This window comes from Ovis aries, chromosome 18 (assembly GCF_016772045.2).
Source record: "Ovis aries strain OAR_USU_Benz2616 breed Rambouillet chromosome 18, ARS-UI_Ramb_v3.0, whole genome shotgun sequence".
Classification (NCBI taxonomy): Eukaryota; Metazoa; Chordata; class Mammalia; order Artiodactyla; family Bovidae; genus Ovis; species Ovis aries.
Window position 1 is genome coordinate 56,963,342 of NC_056071.1, and position 23,154 is coordinate 56,986,495.

Sequence of the window (23,154 nt, forward strand, 5' to 3'; positions counted from 1 at the left end):
TATTTCCTCACCCTGCTTATTTACCTTATATGCAGAGTATGTCATGTGAAATGCCGGGCTGGAAGAGCACAAGCTGGAATCAAGATTGCTAAGAGAAATATCAGTAACATCAGATATGCAGATGACACCACCCTAATGGCAAAAAGCAAAGAGGTGCTAAAGAGACTCTTGATGAAGGTGAAAGAGGAGAGTGAAAAAGCTGGCTTAAAACTCAACATTCAAAAAACTAAGATCATGGCATCCAATCCTATCACTTCACGGCCAAAAGATGGGGGGGGGGATGGAAATAGTGAGAGACTTTATTATCTTGGGCTCCAAAATCACTGCAGACTGTGACTACAGCCATGAAATTAAAGACACTTGCTCCTTGGACAGAAAGCTATGATAAATCTAGAGAGTGTATTAAAAAGCAGAGACATCACTTTGCCGACAAAGGTCGGTATAGTTAAAACCATGATTTTTCCAGTTGTCATGTATGGATGGGAGAGTTGGACCATAAAGAAGGCTGGGCAATGAAGAATTGATGCTTTGAACTGTGGTGTTGGGAAGACTGTTGAGAGTCCCTTGGACTGCAAGGAGATCCAACCAGTCAATCCTAAAGGAAATCAACCCTGAATCTTCATTGGAAGGACTGATACTGAAGCTGAAGCTCCAATACTTTGGCCACCTGATGCAAAAAGCCAACTCACTGGAAAAGACCCTGATCCTGGAAAAGATTGAAGGCAGGAGGAGGAGGGGATGACAGAAGATGAGATGGTTTCATGGCATCACTGACCTGATGGACATGAGTTTGAGCGAACTCTGGGAGATAGTGAAGGACAGAGAAGCCTGGTGTGCTGTTGTTCATGGGATTGCAAAGGGGCAAGTATGACTGAATGGCTGAACAATAAATAAGTAGGAAATCTTACAGAAAAACTGGGACTGCAGCCATGAAATTAAGAGACACTTGCTCCTTGGAAGAAAAGCTAAGACAAACCTAGACAGTATATCAAAAAGCAGAGACATCACTTTGCCAACAAGGGTCCGTCTAGTCAAAGCTTTTGTTTTTCCAGTAGTCATGTACAGTTGTGTGACTTGGGCCATAAAGAAGGCTGAGTGCCGAAGAAGTGATGCTTTTGAACTGTGGTGTTGAAGACTCTTGAGAGTCCCTTGGACTGCAAGGAGATCAAACCCTTCAATCCTAAAGGAAATCAACCCTGATTGTTCATTGGAAGCACTGGTGGGGAAGTTAAAGCTCCAATACTTTGGCCACCTGATGCAAAGAGCCAACTCATTGGAAAAGACTTTGATGCTGGGAAAAGTTAAGGGCAGGAGGAGAAGGCAGAGGATGAGATGGTTGGGTAGCATCACTGACTCAATGGACATGAGTTTGAACAAGCTCTGGGAGACAGTGAAAGAGGCCTTGGTGTGCTGCAGTCCATGGGGTCACAGAGTCAGACACAACTTAGTGACTGACCAACAACACCAGTCCTATTTAGAATAAAGCTAGTTAAAATAAAGATGAATGGAGCATGAGACATTAACCTTCATTTCTATTAATATTTGAAAGACCAATCAGGGTTTTACATATTATTAACTATATGAGGAAAAGCACACCCTTATGCAGTTTTAATTAATAGCTATAATTCAAAACAGACATGCTCTCCACATTCAGAACTTTTCCCAGTTGTCATGTTCTCAGTATCTGAGTCCCCAGGCTGGGTCAGACCGACTTATTACAAACTCTTAAAGCACCCGTGGCCAGCTTTGGCATCATGTTCACTAGAGCTCATGGTCATGTCATTATTTGACTCATGCTTGTTTCTTTTACTGGATATTAGCTCCATGAAGGCAGGGGCCAGGTCTGTTCATATCAACAACTAGCCCAGGGGTTGCTGTCCCATGAGCCATCATTTCATGCAGGATTGATTGTAACCCATGTGGGAGTGGTGGGGAAATTCAGATCCATGAGCCATCACAATGGATGGGAGGTGAGTACTTTATCGGACAACTGCTTGGTAGACAAAATTCCATAAAGAGATTATTATGGATTGGGCATTGGAGGATGAGTAGGAGCTCATTAGGCAGAAGGTGAGCATGACCGGTAGAGGAGATAGCAACTTTCAACACATGAGGAGGTGCTCAGGCTCAGAGGCTTTAAATGACATACCCAAGTCACCCAGTTACTAAATGGCTTACCCTCTTGTCCCCTGCCCTCAGTGGCACATGTCATGGACCTGAGTGAGTTCCTGGCGATTCTGGGGTTCCCCTGGTGTCCTCCCTCCCCTCAGCCCCCAGGCTGGTGCCTGGGAAATGGTGATCGTCAGCAAAGTGCTCCAGGGGGTGCTTTTGCCCCCCACATCTGTGTCCTGGGTGCAGAATCTCAACCTTCTCACCCTTCCCACCTTCTCAGACAGAGGCTGCTTACTCTGGTGCTGCCTGATCTTAGCACTTAGCATCTTAAACTAGTCCTCTCCCTCTCTAGGCTACCTTCCCTACCAGCTTGTGTGGCAGCTGGGTCTCCAGGGCCCTGCAAGGGTCCAGGACAGAGGAGGAGGTGCTTACTGAACACACGTGCACGCGCGCGCGCACGTGCACGCGCACACACACACGTGCGTGCACACACACGCCAAATGGGACAGGGCAGCTCTCTCACCTGGGACTGGATCTGAGAAATGCAATGACTAGCTGGGCCCCCAGGTCTATGTGGAACCCCTCCCTTCCCACCCCAGACCAGATGACACGGCTGTTTGCTGCCTGTCACTAACCACAAAGACACAGGGAAGTCACTTCTCCTCTCCGAGCCTCACTTCCCACATCTTCTCATACGAATGTCCATTCTGGCTGCGGACAGGGTAGATGTAACCAGGACAGAGAGGCATGGTGAGCTGTGAATTGACAGAGGACGGCAACTGGTGCCAGCTCAGACTTCTTAGTGCCAAGCCAGTGAGGATTCTTCCTCCTTAAACACCTTCAGCACTGGCTTTGAGTATTCACCAAGCAATCTGGTGCTTAAAGAAACCCCACAGGCATAGTTAGTCCTGCGAACACTGGTGCCCTCTAGTGGTTATAGGCAGACCCTGCATGGCCATGCTTTCCGGGCAGGTGCACCGAAACGATGACTTCAGCTGAGTTTGCTGACAGGTTCAAACCCCATGCTCTCCACGCTGTGCCTGAAACAGCGGCTCTGGAGTCAGACAAACCTTGTTCTGGGTCTCCTGGCTACTCTACTCTGGGTTTCATCCGCCTAATGCTGGTCCAGCCCCACTCCTGTTTTGTCATCTGCCTGGATGCTTGGCTGAGCCCAAAGCTCCCAAGTGGACTCTGTGCAGAGGATATCTGTGTAGCTCACATGCCAAACACCCCAAGCCAAGGGCTCACAAAGAGGAACCAACTTTACTCAAGTGGCGTGGTAGCTTCCTCGGAGCCCTGGAGAAGTATCATTGTCCTCAGTCTTGGTCTAGTTCTATGGGGAAACAAAAGTGCGGAGAGGGTATGACTTTCCCAAAGACTGTTTCTGAGATTTGAACCCAGGTCTCCTTCGCTCTCAACCCCAGGCGGGTACTCTCCTTGGTTCACAGCATCCCCATATTATCCACCAACAGTCAGCAGATCTTGGGAGTGTCGTTTATTAAATCACAAAATCCCTCTGCCTACCAGGGGCAGGGGAGAAGGTTACTATCAACTGGGTAGGGATGGCGCATCTAATCCTGAAATCTGAATAGGCGGTGAGGGGGCTAAGGCGGTGGGGGGGTGGGGAATGGTGCCCAGAAGCCAGTGGTGCTGCCTGTTTGGATGGTGGTGTGGAGAGCTCAGGATAATGTGAGATAAGATGAGAAAGTTCCTGTGGTCTCAAGGAGACAAAAAGTATCCAACCCCAGGACATAGCTGGGGTCTGCAGGAGGTCGGGTTTCCGCCTTATCTCCCAGAAGGATTAACAATCTTTCCAAAGAAGAGCAGGTTATTCATTTTAGTCTCCCAGATCATCAGCAGGAAGCGGCGGTTTATCTTGACCCGAATCGGTGTCTCCATGGGCAGCGTCTGCACTCCAGAGCCTGCGGCTCCCTCTGTGCCCTTCTCGTCCATCTTCAGGGTAGCCTTGTGTACTGCCTGCGGGAAACGGGAGTAGGGTCAGTGCTTGGGAAGCCACTTGGAGGCCCTGGATGGGCAAAAGCTAACAAGAGGCTGTGAAACAGAGTGCATGCATGCGTGCTAAGTGGCTTCAGTCATGTTCGACTTTTTGTGACCCTACGGATGGCAGCCTGCCAGGCTCCCATGTCTGTGATATTCTCCAGGGAAGAGTGCTGGGGCGGGTTGCCATGCCCTCCTCCAGAGGATCGTCCCAACCAAGGGATCAAATCCTCTTCTCTTACTTCTTCTGCTTTGACAGGCAGGCTCTTTACCACTAGCACCACCAGGGAAATCCTTGAAATGAAGTATTTCCTGCCATATCAATAAACAAGGATGTCAGAGCCATCAGCTATTCCGGCCCTCCAGATGGGACTTTCTGAGCCTGGAGAGCATTCAGAAAGAACAGTGCCTAGGATCCAACGATGGTCAAGGAACTAAGGATGTGAAAAATCAAATCACAGGATGCTGGCCCCAGATAGCTGAGATACATATGAATGGAATGATTTCAGTGAAGCCAGACACTTGCATCTTCCCAGACATAGAAAAACAGTAAATTCCTTTATTTGAAATCTCTGGTTTTCCTTAATTAACAATAATCTTTTGATGTTCAGACTACCTGCCCCTTGTCACCAACGTCTATATAACCTAGCTCCTTCACCCCCCACACCCTTACCTCCTCCGAACAGTTTTCTCAAGGTTACTTGAGATGCTGTCTCACAGGCTTGCAGTCCTAAAAATTCCCATTGAATAAAACATAACTCTCAACTTTGAAACTGTGACTGTTTTTTAAGTCAACAAGGCTCAGAGAAGAAGCCTCTGCCTGCGTCACCCAGTAACTTGACTGGTGCCAGTGACCCCAGGGCTCATGGCTGTTCTGCTGTCATCAGCTAAGGATACTCAGCAAGGAGATGCAGCTTGACAAAAAAGTGATGCAGGAGAGCATCAGTTACTGGGAGGGGAGACGGAGTGGGATTTTCTATATTTCCCAAGACTTGCAGGGATTCATCAATGGTAATAATCGCAGAAAGGCTGAACTTTAGCTGGATGGGAGGGAGATGAAGGCACCCCTGGCCCAAAGCAGCCAGCCCCTCTGAACTCCTTTCATTTTCCTGGTGGAATGTTAAGAGGGAGTCTGATTCCAGGGTAGCTGTTAGAGATGACTCAGGTCCCAGATCCACCCCAAAGGCATCAACATCCGTGAGGAAGTAATGGACACTGGAAAATTAATGGGCTTCTGTTAAATATTGATACATTTCACTCTATTCTGCTGCTGCTGCTGCTAAGTCCCTTCAGTCGTGTCCAACTCTGCAACCCCATGGACTGTAGCCCACCAGGCTCCTCTGTCCGTGGAATTCTCTGGGCAAGAACGCTGGAGTGGGTTGCCAGGCCCTGGTCCAGGGGATCTTTCTAACTCAGGAATAGAACCCGAGTCTCTTAACGTCTCCTGCGTTGGCAGGTGGGTTCTTTACCACTAGCGTCATCTCACTCTGTTCTACAGAATGCTAATTATTTTACTGACAAGTCAATAGTTGATGTCTACACATAGAATCACAGCTGTAAACTTCACCCCCTAGACTCCACGCCTTCTCACCTCCCAGCCTCAGGCTGGGGTGCTTTCCTCCTGAAAGATCTTCCTCCCACCTGTCTCTGCTTACTGAGATCTTCCCCGATCTCAGTGCCTTTTGAATCTCCAGGTATGATTGCCAGATAAAGTACAGATACATTTGAATTTCCAGCTAAATTTGAATTGCAGATAAACGATGGAATTTTCAGCATAAGTATATCCCATGCAATATTTAGGCTATACAAAAAACATTCATTCATCACTTATATGAAATTTGAATTCGCTGATGTCCTGTGTTTTATTAGTTTAAGTTTTTTTTAACTTGGACCATTTTTAAAGTCTTTACTGAATTTGTTCCAACATTGCTTCTGTCCTATGTTTTGGTTTCTGGGGTCATGAGGCATGTGGGATCTTAGATCCCCCGACCAGGGACTGAACCCTAACCTCCTGCACTGGAAGGCGAAGTCTTAACCACCAGACCACCAGGGCAGTCCCTGGTGTATGGCAGTCTGTCTGCTACATCTGGGCACCTCCGCCATCTGGTCCTTCTGACTGTCACAAGCAGGCAGGGGCTCAGCCTTGCTGGAGACCGAGGGGTCCTTACCTTGCTTATCTCTACATTATGCAGAAAAATGTTCACAACTTACTCGTCACAAGCCTGGGTCACTTCTAGGCCTGATGACTGCTCCAAGCCACCATCCGCTGTTGCACTGAATCAACTTCCAAAGTAGGAATAGGACATGGACAGTTCCGATTTTGAAGACTAGAAACATGAGGCTTGGAAGGGTATGTGATTTGCCCAGGACCATAGGCAGTTTGGGGCAGTTAGGCTTGGCCTGACTGGTGGGGGCACTCTTGGCTTGTACAGCTGCTGTGATAGTGTGTCTGGCCAGGGGTGGTAAGAAGGCTCCCTGAGCTGGAGGAGGGTAGCATCCCGGCCAGGCAGGCTTACCTCACCCACTTTCAGATTTTGATGAGGGGAGATCCTAGTGAGATCACCATGTTCCTCAAAGATCTTGCTGATGCCCAGGTGGGAAAGCGTCTTCTTCAGGTCGTAGTTACCGGTGACGGTCAACCTGGGCACAAACACATCTGCGACCCTAGGGAGGAGAAAGTGTCAAAGGTGAACAGCTGGGCCCTGCCGTTTTTCCAGGCAGGCTTTAGGATGGTGATGAGGCATCTGTCCTCCCAGCCCCTGAGTTCTCAGAATTTCTCTCTATCCACAGAATAAAGAGAGATTCCTTAAGCCTGGACTTAGAAAAAAAAAAAATTAATTGTGCCGGGTGGGGTCTACTTCCCTGACCAGGGATTGAACTGGGGCCTCCTACATCGGGAGCTCAGCCTTATCCACAGAACCATCAAAGGAGTCTCCTGGGATGGGTTGTTAAAACATCCAGGCTCTCTGACTTGTGTTCTTATTTTTCTATCAAACTACCTGAGCCCTCATCCACAGCAATGTCCCTGAGCCCCCTGTCTCAGGACCCCTTCAGGGCAGCCGTGGAGGGTCTCTCCACTATAGCCTCAGCCACACCCATGTGCTGAGCTGATCCCAGCAATCTGGTGCTAGAGGTAGCAAGGCCCTGAGATGGGAAGCTGGCAGAACTGAGTTCAGATCTACTCTGCCTTCCAGGAGCTCTGTGGTTGGGATCAGATGACCTCACCTCTTTAAGCTATTTGTATGACAATGAGGACGGTGACCATAGCAACCGCAGACCAGAAGGGGCTAAAGTGCGCGCATCGTGCATTGGAGGCTCAGCAGGCAGTGAGCAAGTGCTCATCCTCTCAGCCTTGAATGAGCCGCTTCAGATCCTCTGTGGTCAGGACCTGGGTCGGCGTCCCTGCCCTGAGGTCAGCCGTGCTGAGGCACCCGTGGAACCTGGGTTCCTGTCCACGGGGTCATGGATGCCGTTTCTCTCTGCCTCTCCAAGGACCTCATTCCTGACTATGTTTCCTCTTCCTCCTGTACAGTCCATAAATGGCTTGTACTGGACCGCCCTCAGGGGCAGACTGCAGGCTCTAACAACCCTCGTCCTCAGTTCAAAAGCAAAATCAGCTCCCCTGGCCTCTAGTCACATCTCCAGCTTCCAGCCCACGTCTTTCTTTCAGAGCAGAGAGAGAAAACAAAACAAAACTTGTCCTCCTGTTATTTGTTGCTGTTGTTGCTCAGTTGCTAAGTAGCACCGACTCTTTGGCGACCCCATGGTTCCTCCATCCGTGGGATTTCCCAGGCAGGAATACTGGAGTGGGTTGCCATTTCCTTCTCTAGGGGATTGTCTGGACCCAGGGATTGAACCCACGGTTCCTGTGCTGGCAGGCAGATTCTTTACCACTGAGCCACTAGGGAGCCACTTCCATTATTGGCTCAAACCATTGTCCAGAGCGGCCACTGACCTTGGCTTGTTAGAACCAGTGGCCAAAAATCAGGAAGTGGCACCAGAAAGTCAATCCATTTTGAAGCTTTCCCACCCAGATCCATGCCCTCTGCCCTCCCCTCCATCCCTGGGTGCTCCTTCTCTCATCCTTTGCAGGCTCCACCTCCTCACCCATTGCTCACCATTGAAGTGCTCCCAGCCTCCCTCCCGCCCACCGGGTCCTCCCTTCTTCTTTTTTTTCCCCCATTGTCTTTTCTATCTTTTTTCCCTCTTGGGGGATATCATTCTGTGCCTTGGATTTTAACACCCACAATAGGCCCAATGACTCTCAGACTTACCTTTCCACTTATCTGTTCATTTGACACAAGCTTATTTAGTGCCTACTGTATACCAGGCTCTGTTCTACGTGCTTAGATGCATCTAGACAGGCAAAAATCCATGCTCTTGAACTTGTGCTCTACTAGGGAAGAAGGACAATAAAACCATCACAACAAAAGGGAGACAAAAGGGTAGACCCATGGGCTGGTAGTCTTAGTAAGTACCATGGGGAAAACTATACGATTGACTTGGGGATCAGGAATGCCTGAGTAAAGGGGAAGTCTGAGCAAGCTTTCAAGGGGGCAGAGGAGTGCAGCAAGTTATTTTTTTTGTGGTTATTACTATTATTTTTTCTGAATGAAATGGGAAGTCATAGTAGAGTTAGACTTTACTGTTCAGAAATAGAATTTCTCTCCCATGAGCTTGCAGCTAAATCTGGATATCTAAGATGCGTTCTTCAATTTCTCCAAAGATTTGTTCCCATGTGAAGGAAACTTGGTTCACTTTTCACTCATGGACAGCCCAGCTCAGTCCTAGCATCGTCTCTGCCTCTCTTAGAACCCTCCGCCACTCCTGACAGCATGTTGGGCGTGGCAGAGGTTCTCAGTAAAGGCCTTTTGGACAGAGAATTATGGTGGAGTCAAGGTGGGAGAGAGAACAGAAGGACCAAGGCGAAGGATACCCTGACATTGTTTCTACTGAAGTGGAAGCTTCCCTTTCCGTCTCATAGACCCCCTGAAATGGAGCAGGACCCTGTGGTCTCTCCACCTGCTTTCTGCCTGTGGGAAAACTTTAGCCAAAGAATAAGTTTAATCAGAGAAGTGAGGAAAAGGCAGAAACAAAGGAAGGCAGTCAAATGGGACCAAATAATAACAGTTTAATCATCAAGCAAGGTCAAGGACTTTTAGTTCCTCCTCAAGGGTTCAGAGGAGAAGGCAATGACACCCCACTCCAGCCTGGAAAATCCCATGGATGGAGGAGCCTGGTGGGCTGTAGTCCATGGGGTCGCTAAGAGTAGGATACAACTGAGCGACTTCACTTTCACTTTTCACTTTCATGCGTTGGAGAAGGAAATGGCAAACCACTCCAGTGTTCTTGCCCGGAGAATCCCAGGGACGGGGGAGCCTGGTGGGCTGCCATCTATGGGGTCACAGAGTCGGACACGACTGAAGTGACTTAGCTTAGCTTAGCAAGGGTTCGGATAATCTTCTGAACCATATCCTTCAAGCTGCCTTGTAGACACTGACAATGCTACCAGGTAGAAGCAGCTAGCTACGTGATGATCAGATGATGGCCAGGACATAAGTTGTCACAGTTCTGAGAACTGGCCTCAAATGAAAGGGAACATACCAACCCTGGATCTAAAGACTTAAACAATCAAGATGATGGTCACACCGCTGATGACCAATTTCAACATGACTGCCAGAGGTTTCTGCATGGAGCCCCCTCCCTCCTTCTATAAAAGCTCTTGGTCGCTGCTTGTCAATTGGCCTTTAGACAGCGGTCTGCCCTTCCTCCCATTCCCTGCCCGCTGCTGGCATCCAAAGTGAACGTTCCTTGCCATCACTCTGCCTCTTTATTGGCTTTTGAGGAGTGAGCAGCAAGACCTCCACTCTTGGTAATACCGCCATGTCTCCTGGCTACCACAGACCCTGTCCTAGCCCAGGAGCTTTCAAGGCACCTCACAGGTCTACACTGACGTCAGCTCCTCAGTTCTTAATTCTAGCTCTCATCCTTCCCAAGAAAAGCTGTCAGTAGGCACGTGCCTGGGTGAGATTCTGGAGGCTTACCTTAAATCTGTTCTAATTTTATGTTTGAAAAGAAAAGTATTTAGTGACTTGAGTCCCTCAACTATTATTAATACAACTTACTTGGCTCACCCTTCACTGGTTTCCTTATGACACCACAGTTGAAAATATCCTATGTACAATGTACAACTCACAGCTCCCTTTGACACCCCACCTGGGTTTGTTCTCACCTAGGACACCTCACCTAGGATTTCTCCTCCCTCTGCCTAGGATTCTGTCACTCCTCATCCTTCCATATGTACTGCTATTCAGCCTTGAAGATGTGGCACCAATGCCGCCTACTCCATGAAGCCCTCCCTGACCACCACTGACCACCAAGTTTGCTTCATCTTCTGCACTTTTACAATGTTTAAGCATTTACATTTCTATGACTTGTTTTCTAGCGTGCTTCCTACCAAAATATAAATTCATCATGGAGCCCAGAATGGGCTTATCCATGGGGTAAGAGCTCAATGAATCTGAGAAAGGAGAAGCAAAGACAGAGGGAGGAGAGGGAGGAAGATGGAAGATACTGCATATGTCAGGCACCCTCTTTACCTTCGTACGAGTAATTTCTTCCATCTGGCAAAAGTCTCCAGCCCCAGGGCTTCCTCCACTTGCTTCATTCTGCCCTCATCAGGAAGAACAAAGATGGCCGTGAAGTTGTTCTGATAAGGTATTTCCAGGACAGTGCAGGAAAGCTGGTCATCACGCCCCACGTTATACACGCCCACGCGGAACATCATGGGCACCTTCACGCTCTTGTTTTTGTCCAGAATGAAATCTTCCTCTTTCGTTTCCTTTGGGTCGAACTCATGTTGCCACCTGGCTTAAGATTGAAGAATAACACGGTGACACAGGTGTCCTGAGGGAGAAGGAGCTACTGGATCCAGTTAACCATGAGGTCTCTGTTCCCACGGACTTAAAGAAGGTGTTTGGTTGCTCTGGTGTATCAGAGCAGGTGCACAGGAATCCTTGGCCTCACACCATGCCCTGAACACCTCAGGGGACGTGAGCTTGGTCCCAGTTATCAGTTATCCCAGTAAAGCCAAGACCAGGGCTGCTGACTAAGACAGGAACTTCAGGCTGCCCCAAACCTCAAGGCTCCTGAGGCTGAGAAAGCCTGTGGATTCTCCTACAGAAGCAGTCCCTGGATCACACTTAGTGGGGGCTATTTGGGTCTGAGTGAAAATTCTCACATCTATTCCAAGTCAGCCCTGGGGAAGGCACTCTCACGTAGGACTAAGAAGACTAAACTAACAGGCTGCCCTTGGGAGCATGCTGAAGAGCAGTGAACTCTTAAAACTGGGCATTTTGATTCTCTCTGTGTTTGACCCTGAGACCTCTCTAATGGCATAGACTCAGACCTGGGTCTTTTCACTTGCTATCCTCAGAATCCCCAGTATAAGGCCCCTAGGTCCAACTCCCCAAGCTCAAATGTCTGGCTTTATTGCTCTAGAAGGAAAACCTTGGTCAAGTGTCCCAACCTCCCTGGGTCTCAGTGTCCTTATGTGCCAGCTGGGGATATTGATGGGAATCTCAGGGCTGCTGTGAGACTTGGTGGGGAAAGGCAACTCAGCTCAGTGACTGTGTGTAGCTAAGTGTTGAGCGGATGCTAGGCGTCATCACCTCACTGTTGCTATAGTTCTTGCTGTCATACAGAGGATGTAGGGACTTTGGGAAATTCCTAATTTTCCTTTCTTCCCTGCTTTGGACAGTCTACCATTATCACTCCTGTTTTACCCTATAACCATCAATCTCCTTGCGGATTTTGGGAGAGCTGAGCTTCCATATTCAGGATCATGTTGTTGACAGCCCCACAGCCTTGCCTGGTTGGAGGGATGTTGGTTTCTCATTCTCACCTATGTTGACCAACATTTGTGTGTGTGTGGTGTGACTGGGTGTGTATCGTGTGGTGCATGCAGCGTGAATTAGGGAATATACTTTCATCTTCTTTTTCAATACCTCACCCTCAGACTTGGGGAGTCTATAACATGTGGTGAGAAGGCCAAGGCAACTACCAAGGTGATTCTGGTCCCAATGTGATCATCAGCACAGTCACCATCCTGGGCCTCTACTTGGAGTGATGGAAAGCATAGCCATGAGGTCAAGAGAAGCGGATTCTACTCCTGACTTTCATTAGCTGGCTTTGTAACTTTGAGTAAATTAATTAATCTCTCTCTGAATTTCACTTTCCTGATCTAAGAAATGGGGGAAAGGAGGACACTTCAACCTCTACACCCAATGTTGTGTTAGGATAATCAGTAATCATAAAAACACACATATGGGGAATAGACTTCAAAACATTTGCTTATCATTAATTTTCACTTTGAATCCCAATAACCATCTTATGAGCTACGTATCAAGGTACTCCTTTTTCAGACAGGAGAAGTAGGATTCAAAGAGAAAAATTACAATTACATGTGAATTCAGGGTCACAGAGCAAGTAAGCACACAACCATTGAATCTACATGCCAACGTACCCTAAGCCTTACCTCGAAAGAAAATATAGTTGATAAGAAGCATCACAGTGCCAGGGTCTATGTTCTTGACTAGGTTGTTGATTTTCCCCTGGGTTTTCTGACGGACATAGTTATTGATCTGCTTCTGAGCATTTTCTGAGTTCTGGAAGTTGGTGGGGATGGTGTCTGCCTTGTACATGTTCTTGACTTCTGTCAGAAACTTCTGCTGGGGCTTTACCTTCTGGTCAATAAACAAGGCATTCCCGAGTCCCAGCCTTTGGTCCTGGTTCCTCTGATTCAACCTGTGGATGAGGTAATGGAAGCCTTCATGGAGGTCTTTGTCAGGGATGTTCCTGAAGTTGAAGCCGTCCTTGATCTCAGCCAGGGTGGAGTCCTGGGCACCCAGAGACAGCATGGAGAAGGCCATGGAGATGCTCCAGGGGGAGAAGAGGATGTTATTGTCAGGGCTGCTGAAGGACAGTTTCTTAAACAGCTTGAGTCCAAAGTCTGTGTTTCGCTTTGCAAGCTCCTGAGCTGTCCCCTTTCCCTTCCCTACTTGGCCCTGACTCACAGCTTCATGCTTCTCTGGAGAGAAGTTGGGCTTCAGAAGACCTTCCACAGTGAGGAGGCCAGCCAGAAGCAGGCCCAGGCCCAGCAAGGGGTTCATTTTTCTTGGAACTTGTCCTGTTGAGTAGTAGAAGTGAGGTTAGCAGAAAAGAGAACAAAAGAACTCCATTACTCCTGTCTTATCCACAAGGAAGACCAATGAAAGAAGTGATACTGTGACCAGCGTGTGCTGGGCACAGCAGTTCATAAATGCTTTGACATTCATTACAGCATCTAGCCTTTGCAATCACCTCGGAGACTAGAAACGATGACATGAATGAGAACTCTGAGTGTAGAGGATAGCTCTTGCTTACCCCTTCCCCTGTCTTATAGTAACAGGACCTCAGTTCCTTTAAGGGATTGCTTCCTTCTCTACACTGGACCACAGTGAGAATAATCCATGGTGTGGGCATCTGACCCAAGCTAAGTCATCATGGTACTCCATCCCCCTGCCACTGAGTACTAAGTCATCATGGTACTCCATCCCCCTGCCACCGAGTACTAAGCCATCATGGTACTCCATCCCCTGCCACCGAGTACTTAAGGAATGAGAAGGGGACAAGAATTGGATCAATCAGTGTCATTCTTTGAGAATGCAAAGTCCATTCTAACTCTGGGGTAACTGGCTTAATATTAAAGCCTGGGACCTGAATGTGAACACGACATCCACATATAGAAGGAAAGGTGAGAGAGAGAGATGGAAAGACAGATGGAAGGAGAGAAAGGAGAATATGTATTTGGTGACATCTTCGAAGTTCCTGGATTGAACTTTACCTGAAGCCCACCCACTTCCATTTTTCCAAGTTATAAGAGTCAATAAATATCCCTTTTAGAGCTGGCTGGCTTGAGTTGGTTTATTTTTCCTTACAACCAGAGCTAAAGTTTCCTAGAGAGGAGAGGGGAGCTGTGAGCTGGTAGCAGCCAACTCTCACAGCATCACCAGCCCCAGGGGCATGCACCAATTAGGCTCCTTTCAATTGACTGAAAGAGAGAATAAATGAAGAGCAACCCATGGACAGAGGAGACTGGTAGGCTGCAGTTCATGGGGTCGCACAGAGTTGGGCACGACTGAAGCGACTTAGCAGCAGCATAAGGCCTGCACCTAGGGGAGCCCCAAATCCTCGCTTTTTTCATGCCCCCAAACCCTCTATGCCCAGGTCCTGTGGATACAGCCATCTTTACAGCAGACATGAGTCTTCAGGGAGCTTGGGACCCTGCGTCTGAAAATTCTATTAGATACTGCCTTTGCTTGCCGTGATCCCTTTCTGTCTTCCTAAGGAAACTTTTTTTTCCAGGTATCTACCCTTCCCTCGGGCAGCTCATGTTCCTCAGGAGCAGGACCCCAACCCCAGCTCTAAGGATAGCCCTGAATGGGGCAGGGTAACCTCCACTCTTCTACTGCTGACCGGGGCCTGAGCCAGGCCTAATCCAGTCAGCGCACAGAGTTTCTTCTATTAGTTTTCAGAGAGGGACAGAGGACTTACGTGATCAGTGAGGGGGCATTTCTCTTTGCTGCAATGTTGGGGTGCTGCGGTCCTCTCTCTTCCTCTGGATGCCCTGACCAGGGAGATGTAGACCCAGAGGCTCCCATAGCCCTTAGTCCCATACGACTCCAGAGCAAACCCAGAACACAAAGAGGATGCCCACAAGGGCTTTGCTGAGAAACTGAGGCTGGGGTCCCAGAGTAAGCTCACCTGGAGCCCACTGTACCTTAAGACTTTCCGTGATGCTGGTGTGAGATATGTGGTTAGTTACTTCAAGGCAAAAGCATCCTATTAAATGCCAAGTTTTGTTTTATTTCAAATGTTGGGACTACCGGGCAGACAAGAGTCTTGACTCTGATGTGTGACACTGAAGAAGCGCCCTCCCCTCTCTGAGCCTGGGTGATCTTCAAATACCTTTCACTCCTAATGACTCACTGTTTAGTAAAAATTGAAGACAGTCAGTGATGGACCAGGGCTCTAGGGGCTGTCTGAAAATAGAGTATAGACATGAAGATCAGTAAAATTCCCAGGGTTGTTTCAGATGAAGGCAAGAAAACAAGAAAATGGGAAAGATTCAGTGTCTCAGGTTAGGGGGCTGGACCATGCAAAGACTGCCTGGATTAAAAATAGAAGTTTTTCCCATCCAGAGGGGCAGGCCACCTTCATATGCATTATTTTCCAATGCCTGGGAATCAAGAAGTGAAGATGTGGCTGGCAAGGAGCTGAGAGAACATTCTAGCAGCAGGATAACCAGCCAGGTGGGTTGGGAAGCGGTTTGAGCAGCTTGCCCCAGGAGCTGAGCACGAATCAGGGCAGGATAGGGCCAGAACTTGGAGCAGGGAAAGGAAACTGCTGGAACTCCATCCCAGAAGCACAGATGACTCACATACATAGTTCTACAGTTATGTCTTGTCCGTGACCCCCAAAGTTGATTCCCTACTTCACTGAGTTTTAGGAATAAGATCTGACTATTGGAATAAGACGTGGAGAAGGGAATGGCTACCCACTCCAGTATTCTTGCCTGGAGAATTCCGTGGACAGAGGGGCCTGATGGGCTACAGTCCATGGGATTGCAAGAGCTGGACACGACTGAGTGACTAACACACACACACGGAACAGGAGGTCTGGATATTGGTCATCTCTGGCTTACATGTTTGTTTGGCGACTCCCAAGAAAACTTGACTTTACAGAGCCTCCACGTTTTCATCTAATAAATGGGGAAGAAGTGATATCTTACCCTTCTCCCCACTAGATGCTGCTAATCAGCTCACTGCGCCCACCCCTTAGGACACAGCCCACACCTTGCCAAGCCTTAATGTCCCCTACCTCTATAACCTGTGTCACAGCGGCCCCCACAGGCCTCCTATTTAGGCTCACGGAGTGCTGACGGTCTGGCCTTCCTCCCCTGCAAGCAGCCCACTCTACCCCCAGTTCTGGGCCCTTCCATCTGTTAGCACAGGCCCTAAACCGACCTGAACTCGTCAGATGGGTACCAGTCCCTGATGCCTGAAAAGGCTACTTTTTTTTAAATCCCATCAGTTAAAATACCCAAGGGACTGGTTATTTCCCAATAAGCTGATAGATTGTCCAAGTTGAGCAAGTCTTTGCTCATTTTTGTTTTGGGGTGTGTGTATTTGGTAGTCAACCGAAATATTGGGTTGGTCAAAAAGATTGTTTGAATTTTTCCATAACATCCTATGGAAAAACCCAAGTGAACTTTTTGGCCAACTCAATAGGTAAATAAAGGAAAAGAGCAAACTAGAAACCTAACTTTGTGGAGTACACAGGGGGCAGATGAATCTGTAGCAGAATTTCAGCTCATCTCTGACCATCTTGGTTTTACATTCCCTAGTAATTTGGGGAAAATTTTTTCTTCTCTTACTACTAGTAATAGCATGGCATGGACTCAGGACTTACTTATCCTAAAGACAGATCCAAACCAAATATATTCCAGGTATAAACCAGAAACCCTTTGGACAAGCAGTTCAGGTGCTTGAAGTCTACATATGGGGTGGGGGTGGCTTTACCCATGGAGGGGAAAGGCAGTTGGCACTGCATTTACCCGCAACACCATCCTGCCAAGCCCAGTAACTGGAATCTCCTTGTCCCAGCAACTCAGGGAGGGCGTGAAAGTGAAAGTGTTAGTTGCTCAGTCGTGTTCGACTCTTTGCAACCCCATGGACTGTAGCCCACCAGTCTCCTCTGTCCCTGGAATTCTCCAGGCAAGAATACTGGAGTGGATTGCCATTCCCTTCTCCAAGGGATCTTCCCGACTCAGGAACGGAACCCAGATCTCCTGCACTGTAGGTGGCTTCTTTACTGTCTGAGCTACCAGAGGGCAGTGAGCTAAAATAGCACTTTTAACAATAAGAGTAGTTGTAATTTTACAAAGTACTTTCATCCTTGTTATCACCAGTAGTTTGAGGAAGCAGCACAAACAAAGAGAACACACACAGGGTCCTGGAGAACTGTTCCATGCCTGGTGCTTTGGAGCCATTGTCTTCAAAGAGAAAAGACCTCTGCCCACCCTCCCCAGATCTCCTGTCTCCTGACTGTCTGCTCTATCTCTCTTCCCTGTGATAAAACCGAGCAACAAGGAAAAGTTTAGGTGGTATCCATCCTCAAGTCAAAGTTTAGGATGCTTGGGACGAGCTCCCATCCCCTAAAACTCGAGCCCTAATGAGTGAGATCCACCAGCCCAAGGACTCCACTCAGTGAGGGGGTTGTTTTTGTTCAGTCACTGAATCGTGTCCAACTCTTTGTGACCCCATGGACTTCAGCACACCAGGCTTCCCTGTCCCTCACCATCTCCCAGAGGTGGCGGGGATCTCTGTCTCCAAAGGCTGGACACAGGCATCCTGCTCCATCCCAAGGAGCCTCAGGCCCTCAGAGATCCCAGCTTTTCTCCAAGCCTTTCCAAAGTTCTCCATAGAGTGCACAAGACCTGGATAAACTCAGAAGGCACCTGAGGGGTCCTTCCTTCCTAAAGATGTACTTTAGCATCCCCAAAGACCAGCACAAAAGCCCCACACCAGAGGAGACATCTCAGGCATGCTCTGTGGTCCAACCTGTTTTAAGGGATTGATATTGTTAAAAGAGATCACTCTGGACATATTAGAAGTTATTATTTTTCAAAGCAAGTTTAGAACTCAGTGGTGGTGAGACACATCCTCCTTCCCTTGTTGAAAGTGACAGAAGACCGACCCACGAAAGATCTCTAGTGACTATGGCAACAGACTTCATTCTCCTTCCCGGGAAGAAGAGGCTGAAACCCAGGTCCACCATCTCATCTCTGGATTAACCCTGGAGATTTCTGCTTTCATCCTTCTAAGAACTATTTTGAGCCCTTGCTATGCATTCGGCACTAGGGCATTTGAGCAATGCCCAAGAAGTGGTCCATGCCAATGCTGCTGACCAGCCCGGGTCTCCTTTGAAACGCAAGCACAGAGCTCCCTCTCCTAAGGCAGTGCCAACAGCCATCCCCAAAGACCTCCAAATCCTCAACCACTTTCCAGCTCTTTGCCTGGCCTGTTCCTCCTACCTTATGACTTCATTCTAGGATGAGGGACTATGTGGGTTGAATGACCATCGACTTTGGGCCACTTGTGCTATAAAGGGAAAACCAAGGCCCTGAGTGGACAAAGGAGCTATCTGAGGTCAAAACATGCATTCTGATGGATCAGAACAGGAATCTAATTGTTAAGGCAATTCGGCAAAAATTCATGAAATGGGCTGCTTGGCCTCACTTTCTCCATGGAATAGTTGTTTGTTGTTCAGTCGGCCAACGCATGTCCGACTCTTTGCGACCCCATGGTCTGTAGCATGCCAGGCTCGCCTGTCCTTCACTGTCTCCTGGAGTTTGCTCAAACTCATGTCCATTTAGTCAGTGATACCATCCAACCATCTCATCCTCTGTCACCTTCTTCTCCTCCTGCCCTCACTCTTTCCAAGCATCAGAGTCTTTCCCAATGCTGGAATAGTACATTGATGGATGCAGCCTCTGTACTTGGGAAGAGATAGAAATACACAAAAAGCTCACAGACAGGACTGGCTATGGCCAGAACTATAGGGAAGACACAGACCCAATTTGGAGGGGTCTCTTGATCTTCCTAGGCAATCCCCGTCCCCACATCCTCTAGAAAAGCACAAGAGATAGACATCTAGGAAAATGATCAGGGCCTCACCAGAGATGCTCAGCACCCTCTTCAAAGGAGGGGTTTCCAGGCTTTAGAACTCCTCCAGAATTTTCTTCTAGACAACCCCTCCAGGATGCGACTGTACCCTCCTTCAAGCTGAAGCAAACTTTGTATGGAATAAATAAGAAGCTCTTGACCTTTTCAAAGAGAAGGCCTCATACTCACAGTACATTCAGAAGAAATCTACGCAGCCAGGCAAATGGATCTGATTTTCTTGCTTTATTATTTATACTTCCATAGCCTCTTGGAAAAGTAGACCATAGACCAATAAAATTAGATGGCCTGATTGGGCAGGTGCTGGAGGTTCCAAAGTAAAGGCCACACCACTTCCTCCGGGGCTTCTCATCTCAGGAGGCAGCTGCCTGATATTTAGACCACACCCACTGGGGTGTGGTTTCCCTAATGAAGTCAATTTATAACTTTTGCAACTACTATATTTCCCAATCATGCTGGCCCTGCAACCTGGGATATTCTACAGGTAGATCATTCTGTAGTTCTGATGCTAAATATTCGACCCAAATATCACCACTGTCATCAGTGGGAGGTGGAAAACAGGATTTTCTGGTCTCTAACTCCCGTTTCTTTCTTTTGATAATTTTTTCAGGTTCTTTATGGTTGGCGGTTCTATCAGCTTAGCTCACATGGAGTCCTTTGAGAAAAGAGAACTCAGAGAGAGATGAATAGACAATTCAGTGTATAGTTTCGGTTAGGGAGAAACAGGAATCAAAACTTCACATGGAAGTTTGTGATCATTCAAGAAAATTACAAATTGGCTTTTGATGGCGTATTTGTTGCTCTGAGTGATGAGACGAGGGTTGGTTTTCTGCCTCCTGGCTCTTCTGTATTTTCCAAGTTGTCCTTCAGGAACAGGTATTACTTTAGAGTTCATTCTAAGAAGATTTAAGATAAGATGGCATTTTTATCTTCTTTATCAGAGGGTGGTGATGATGTCTGAAAATGTTTCAGATCCACTGATGATGCAATGGATCCAAGGGACCTCTTTTCAAGTCTGTTTTCATTAATGAACGCTAATGAGGAGAAAAATCATTCGAATATTCCTTCCCCATTTGGAGGTGTTTCACAATAGGTTCTGTATGAGCAAAGCACCAGGAGTTTTCCTTCCTTTGGGATACTACTTTTGGCAGACCTGACTCTCATCCCCAACAATGTATAGAGCAGATGACCCAGCAATGACTTCTAGAAGAGGGGTGACCCTGGGTCTTCCCTGAGCTTGTTCAGCCCCAAACTCACACACAGACCAGGCTAATCATGCAGTGGGGATGTGGGCCCCAGAGCTGCCAAGCAGAAAGCTGCTGCCTCGCCTCATTCGGGGAGGCGGGCCCGTCCACTGTGACGCACCTGGGTCAGGTGAGAGGCTTCCTTGTGCGAATCTGCTCCCTGAGCCCCTGACCGAAGGACGGGCGGATGGGAAGGCGGTCCTGACACTGATGGGTGCTGACAGTCAGCCAGATGCCAGCCCAGAATCCAGGTCAGGCCAGAAATACCCCTGCCTGCTAATGACAGGGTGAGGCCAGTGGGTGTCTGCCAGCCACACCTGCCAGCCAGGCCCAGACGCGCTCGGTTCCAGGGCAAACTCCCATGAAGATGCATGGGTGAGGCTGGGAGGGTCAGTACCTGGGCGAGTGGGGATGCCCACGGAGCCGCCGGGGATGCCCAAGCACACACAGCTCCCAGGGGCCAATAGGTCACAGCAGAGAGCAGCCATGGGTGGGCTAGAGGCCAGGCCAGGCACTAAATCTCAGTGAGGAGCTGCTCACCCTTGCAAGAGGAAGCCATGTTCAAGTCGTCCATCAGCCAAGGTAGACTTGCAGCGGTAGGGTCAGTGTGGAGCATCAGGGGGTCGGCTATGGGAGGTCCAGCCCCCATCGAGCACCTCAAGGGACCACAGCTTAGACTTGAGGCCTCCCCAATCCTTTGTGGATAATGGGATTGGAGCCTAGTGTCTATCAATGGCGGGGAGGATAAAGATGACAGTCAAGTCTGGGGACATTGCAGGAAGCTGAGAGATGAGAGGCAACGCCCTGAGACTGGGCAGTAGCTTGAATATGTTTTTACAGCCTGGGCATGTGCAGGGGTGAGAGGGGAGCTAGGAGTTTCCATTTTGCCCTTGCTCTTTGGTTCTCCCAGATGCTGGGCCTGTGAGAGGTCTAGGAATATATTAATGACTATGCCAGGCCCTGACTCCAAGAGCCTGACTCTGGTGGGAACACAGGGGAGTCCAGAGACACAGACAAGCTTGGTAAAGACTGAGGTAGAGGTAGCTGTGGGAGGTGAGAGCGGATGAGAGGCACCAGATTCCTCTTGAAGTGCTTGGGATGGTTTCATAGATGGGGCAATCTTGAACTGGGTCCTGAAGGATGAGTAGGAGTCCTCTAAGTGAAGGCTGAGAGCAAGGGTAGCACAACAAAGGTCTTGCAGCCTGGAAAAAGTGAGTGGATGACCTAGAAAACAATGACTCTTCTGTTTCCTTTTCTCAAAAAATGGGCATATCCTATTGAAAGGTTGTTGTTGAATCACGATGCCGGGATTCTTGGCCCCCGCAGGAGAAGAATTCAATCCGGGGCCAGAGACGAGGCTTGATCACTCAGAGCTTTTGTGTAACAAAGTTTTATTAAAGTGTAAAGGAGATAGAGAAAGCTTCTGACATAGGCATCAGAAGGGGGCAGACAGAGTACCCCCTGCTAGTCTTTAGCTGGATGTTATATAGTCATCAGCAGTCTGTTAATGAAAGAAAGGAATGTCTCAAAACTTAGAATGGCACCAGGCCCCTCACCCATAAGATGTATCTTGGGATAATCTTGGCTCCAAATAGCTGTGAAAAGAAGAGAGGCAAAAAACAAAGGAGAAAAGGAAAGATATAAGCATCTAATGCAGAGTTCCAAAGAATAGCAAGAAGAGATAAGAAAGCCTTCTTCAGCGATCAATGCAAAGAAATAGAGGAAAACAACAGAACAGGAAAGACTAGAGATCTCTTCAAGAAAATTAGAGATACCAAGGGAACATTTCATGCAAAGATGGGCTCCATAAAGGACAGAAATGGTATGGACCTAACAGAAGCAGAAGATATTAAGAAGAGGTGGCAAGAATACACAGAAGAACTATACAGAAAAGATCTTCACAACCCAGATAATCACGATGGTGTGACCACTCATCTGGAGCCAGACATCCTGGAATGTGAAGTCAAGTGGGCCTTAGAAAGCATCACTACGAACAAAGCTAGTGGAGGTGATGGAATTCCAATTGAGCTGTTTCAAATCCTGAAAGATGATGCTGTGAAAGTGCTGCACTCAATATGCCAGCAAGTTTGGAAAACTCAGCAGTGGCCACAGGACTGGAAAAGGTCAGTTTTCATTCCAATACCAAAGAAAGACAATGCAAAAGAATGCTCAAATTACCGCACAATTGCACTCATCTCACATGCTAGTAAAGTAATGCTCAAAATTCTCCAAGTCAGGCTTCAGCAGTATGTGAACCGTGAACTTCCTGATGTTCAAGCTGGTTTTAGAAAAGGCAGAGGAACCAGAGATCAAATGGCCAACATCCACTGGATCATGGAAAAAGCAAGAGAGTTCCAGAAAAACATCTATTTCTGCTTTCTTGACTATGCCAAAGCCTTTGACTGTGTGGATCACAATCAACTGGAAAATTCTGAAACAGATGGAAATACCAGACCACCTGACCTGCCTCTTGAGAAATCTGTATGCCGGTCAGGAAGCAACAGTTAGAACTGGACATGGAACAACAGACTGGTTCCAAGTAGGAAAAGGAGTACATCAAGGCTGTCTATTGTCACCCTGCTTATTTAACTTGTATGCAGAGTACATCATGAGAAATGCTGGACTGGAAGAAACACAAGCTGGAATCAAGATTGCCGGGAGAAATATCAAAAACCTCAGATATGCAGATGACACTACCCTTATGGCAGAAAGTGAAGAGGAACTAAAAGCCTCTTGATGAAAGGGAAAGAGGAGAGTGAAAAAGTTGGCTCAAAGCTCAACATTCAGAAAATGAAGATCATAGCATCTGGTCCCATCACTTCATGGGAAATAGATGGGGAAGCAGTAGAAACAGTGTCAGACTTTATTTTGGGGGGCTCCAAAATCACTGCAGATGGTGACTGCAGCCATGAAATTAAAAGATGCTTACTCCTTGGAAGAAAAGTTATGACCAACCTAGATAGTATATTCAGAAGCAGAGACATTACTTTGCCGACTAAGGTCCGTCTAATCAAGGC

The 23,154-nt window shown here is 47.9% G+C and overlaps 1 protein-coding gene across 2 annotated transcripts in view; it reads right to left on the minus strand.

Moving 5' to 3' along the window:
• Window positions 1-3,592: 3,592 nt before the first annotated feature.
• LOC101118733 (serpin A12) overlaps window positions 3,593-23,154 on the minus strand; it is a 30,674-nt gene continuing 11,112 nt past the window's right edge. Inside the window, exons 1-5 of one of the 2 annotated variants that reach the window (XM_012099001.4) lie at window positions 19,065-19,243; window positions 12,647-13,297; window positions 10,710-10,980; window positions 6,627-6,774; window positions 3,593-4,089 (exon numbers count right to left, since the gene is read on the minus strand). In XM_012099001.4, coding sequence (XP_011954391.1) covers window positions 3,898-4,089; window positions 6,627-6,774; window positions 10,710-10,980; window positions 12,647-13,280 — 1,245 coding nt within the window. In that variant the 5' untranslated portion in view covers window positions 13,281-13,297; window positions 19,065-19,243 and the 3' untranslated portion in view covers window positions 3,593-3,897. Of the gene's footprint in view, window positions 4,090-6,626; window positions 6,775-10,709; window positions 10,981-12,646; window positions 13,298-19,064; window positions 19,244-23,154 lie in introns of those variants that run through there. The other variant, XM_042235426.2, reaches the window with a different exon arrangement.